General features: G+C 32.2%; 1 protein-coding gene across 1 annotated transcript in view; it reads right to left on the bottom strand.

The window, feature by feature from the left end:
• Positions 1–1791, bottom strand: part of LOC106680831 (solute carrier organic anion transporter family member 74D) — a 25700-nt gene extending 23909 nt beyond the window's left edge. Inside the window, exon 1 of the mRNA XM_067045688.1 lies at positions 1530–1791. Within this exon, the coding sequence (XP_066901789.1) occupies positions 1530–1767 (238 nt within the window). The 5' untranslated portion in view covers positions 1768–1791. The remainder of the gene's footprint in view (positions 1–1529) is intronic.
• Between the last annotated feature and the right edge of the window lie 662 nt (positions 1792–2453).

Here is a 2453-nt window from a genome sequence, read left to right as displayed (position 1 = left end):
AACGTTATGAGGTCTAGAGTTTGGCAAAAATTAGCTACAGTTGAAACTAATTACCATGGATACGATAATTATTTATGAATGATTCATTCATTAATATGGGTCGTATCCATGGCAATAAGTTTCAACTGTAGCTAATTTTTGAAGAGACCTCAGTGATTTCACATGCTATATCATTTCTAATATAAGTAAGGAAAAGCAAAAACTGAACAGTGTCCAGGAAAAAGGATAACATTTGTTTAGAAATTTTGTATAATTTTGCGTTTATCGTCATCCTCTATTATCTTATATAACTTAAATGTTAGATATTAATATTTCTAAAATGATTACCAGTCTAACTTTATATTTTGCATTTATATTGCTACTTTCTCCGAAAGAAATTTTTTTACCTGTAAAATATTTTTTCTTATATAATATTTTTATTTATACATCTATTATTTACACCTAATAATAATTATTATTTTAAATCAATAAAATTAAATGTTCTATAGAAAGCCGTTTTAAAAATTCGTCATTTATGCAATATAAGACTATCTCATTAAGGATAAAACCTAGCTAATATTAAAGACTGTTTAATTGCATTTATTTAAAGATTTTAACCAACGTCCTAGACTAGTTGCGTCCAGTAGGCTCAAATAATATTTAAAAAAAAGTTATGTTACAAAATGTATTATACTTTTCTTGTATTTAAGTGAATATAATAATAAGGATGTGACGGTCATGCGGTTTGGGGCGTAGGTGTCAGAGTGTAGGTTCGATTCACACCTGAGGCAGTTAATATTTATTTTCTGTGGTCTCTAGACTAGTATGTGGCGGCAGCTCCAAGGAGGATTGGCAAAAAGGACCACTAGTTTCACTTCCAGGACTAGACCCTCTACCAGATATAATAATATAAAGTATTTAATTTGATCGATTTATTTTAATTATACATTAAATCTCCTTTTCCATTTATTTTTTTTTACCTGATTTATTTAAACCAGTTTGTGAAAAAAATTCATCGAAAATTTGTGTACTCTATAATATCAGCCGAAAACCTCATATTACCCATGGTTACTATGTTTAACATAATTAAGCAAAATTCTGTATACCACACGAGTGCATGGTCAGTATGGATTCCTCAATATTCCAGTCTTCATTTTTGGAAATTATACTTTTTTTTAATGTTATTAATTAATATGTATTTACCTATACTTTAAGGCTAGTGATTAATCAAATATTAATTAATGAGCAGTGGATGTTTCGAACTAAAGAAAAAACTATCTTCATGCTGCAATAGTATATAATTTATATTGTAAGATTAAAAAAGAGGCTATGCTAACATATGAATTAATATTAAACAATAACATAAATAAAAAAAAAAATAAAAAAATGAATCAATCGAAGAGTCGTTTAAAAGAATCGATTCACCACAGTGAGTGAATCGTTCGAAAACTTTCAGTAAAAATTATCGAACTTCATATCTCTACTTTGAGGTTTAGTATGACCTATCACTAAAGGGAAATAGTATCATGAAGCTAAAGATATGGACTCACCCATTGTCTGACTGGGTATCCTGAACCTCTTCTCGATGGTGGTGATGGTTCCGCTGAAGTAGGAGTAGGATGCGGAGAAGATGCAGCCGAGGAGGCCGTAAAGGAAGACATAGGCCTTCTTGTTGGCAAACTTCTGGAGGAAGGCGCTCTTGATGAACCAAATCCCGCAGGTTGTCTCCTCCGTAAGAGGGATGTCCCCCAGCATCGCTTCCACCTCCGGAATCTTCTCCGTCGCCATCCTGGTCTGCTCTTGGGCCTAGGAGGCTAGTTCACTCTCTATTATACCTTTCCACTTATCTAGCGAGCCGTTATCTCTTATCGGGCGAGTCGGTACTGATTTTCGTTATTTGTATTCCGAGAGCTCGCGCAAGGCAAGGTGTCATTGCTCGTATCAAAAATTTCCTGACATAATTCCTTCCAATGTGGCAGATATGTTTGCCATGCGCATGCTTAAACATCGTAAATTGTTCAAAAGGAATGACTCGTAGATTTATTCTTGTAAAAGAAATGGAGCTACGTCTCAACTAAATGGGTCTATTTCTATTTGAGGGCGTGATCTTCGAAACACTGTAGATCCACTCAGAGAAATTTTACAGAAAAAAATGACATATCGCTGTTTTTATGGCTAGTAGCAGATCAGAAAAAAAAAATCCTTACTTTATTAAGAACTAGCTGACTCGGGAATGCAACAATAAAGCTATATTTGAGGCTCTTTATAGATTTAATGACAAAATTGATAGTTTGTTATAAATTATTGTATTTAGATAAAATTAAACATTTACTTTATTATTATGATTCAGTTACATAAATAGTTTTTAAATAATAACCATCATCGTGCTTGAATATTAGTACTATATTAAAACTATTCAGACCGACTGAGCTATCAAAGTGTAAGTAAAAGCAAAAGATTTTTACTATTCGTTT

This window comes from Halyomorpha halys, unplaced genomic scaffold (assembly GCF_000696795.3).
Source record: "Halyomorpha halys isolate HHAL.00 unplaced genomic scaffold, Hhal_1.1 Scaffold292.1, whole genome shotgun sequence".
In the NCBI taxonomy this organism is placed as follows: domain Eukaryota; kingdom Metazoa; phylum Arthropoda; class Insecta; order Hemiptera; family Pentatomidae; genus Halyomorpha; species Halyomorpha halys.
The sequence above is the reverse complement of the archived record's forward strand: the minus strand, read 5'-3'. Positions and strand labels throughout refer to the sequence as shown.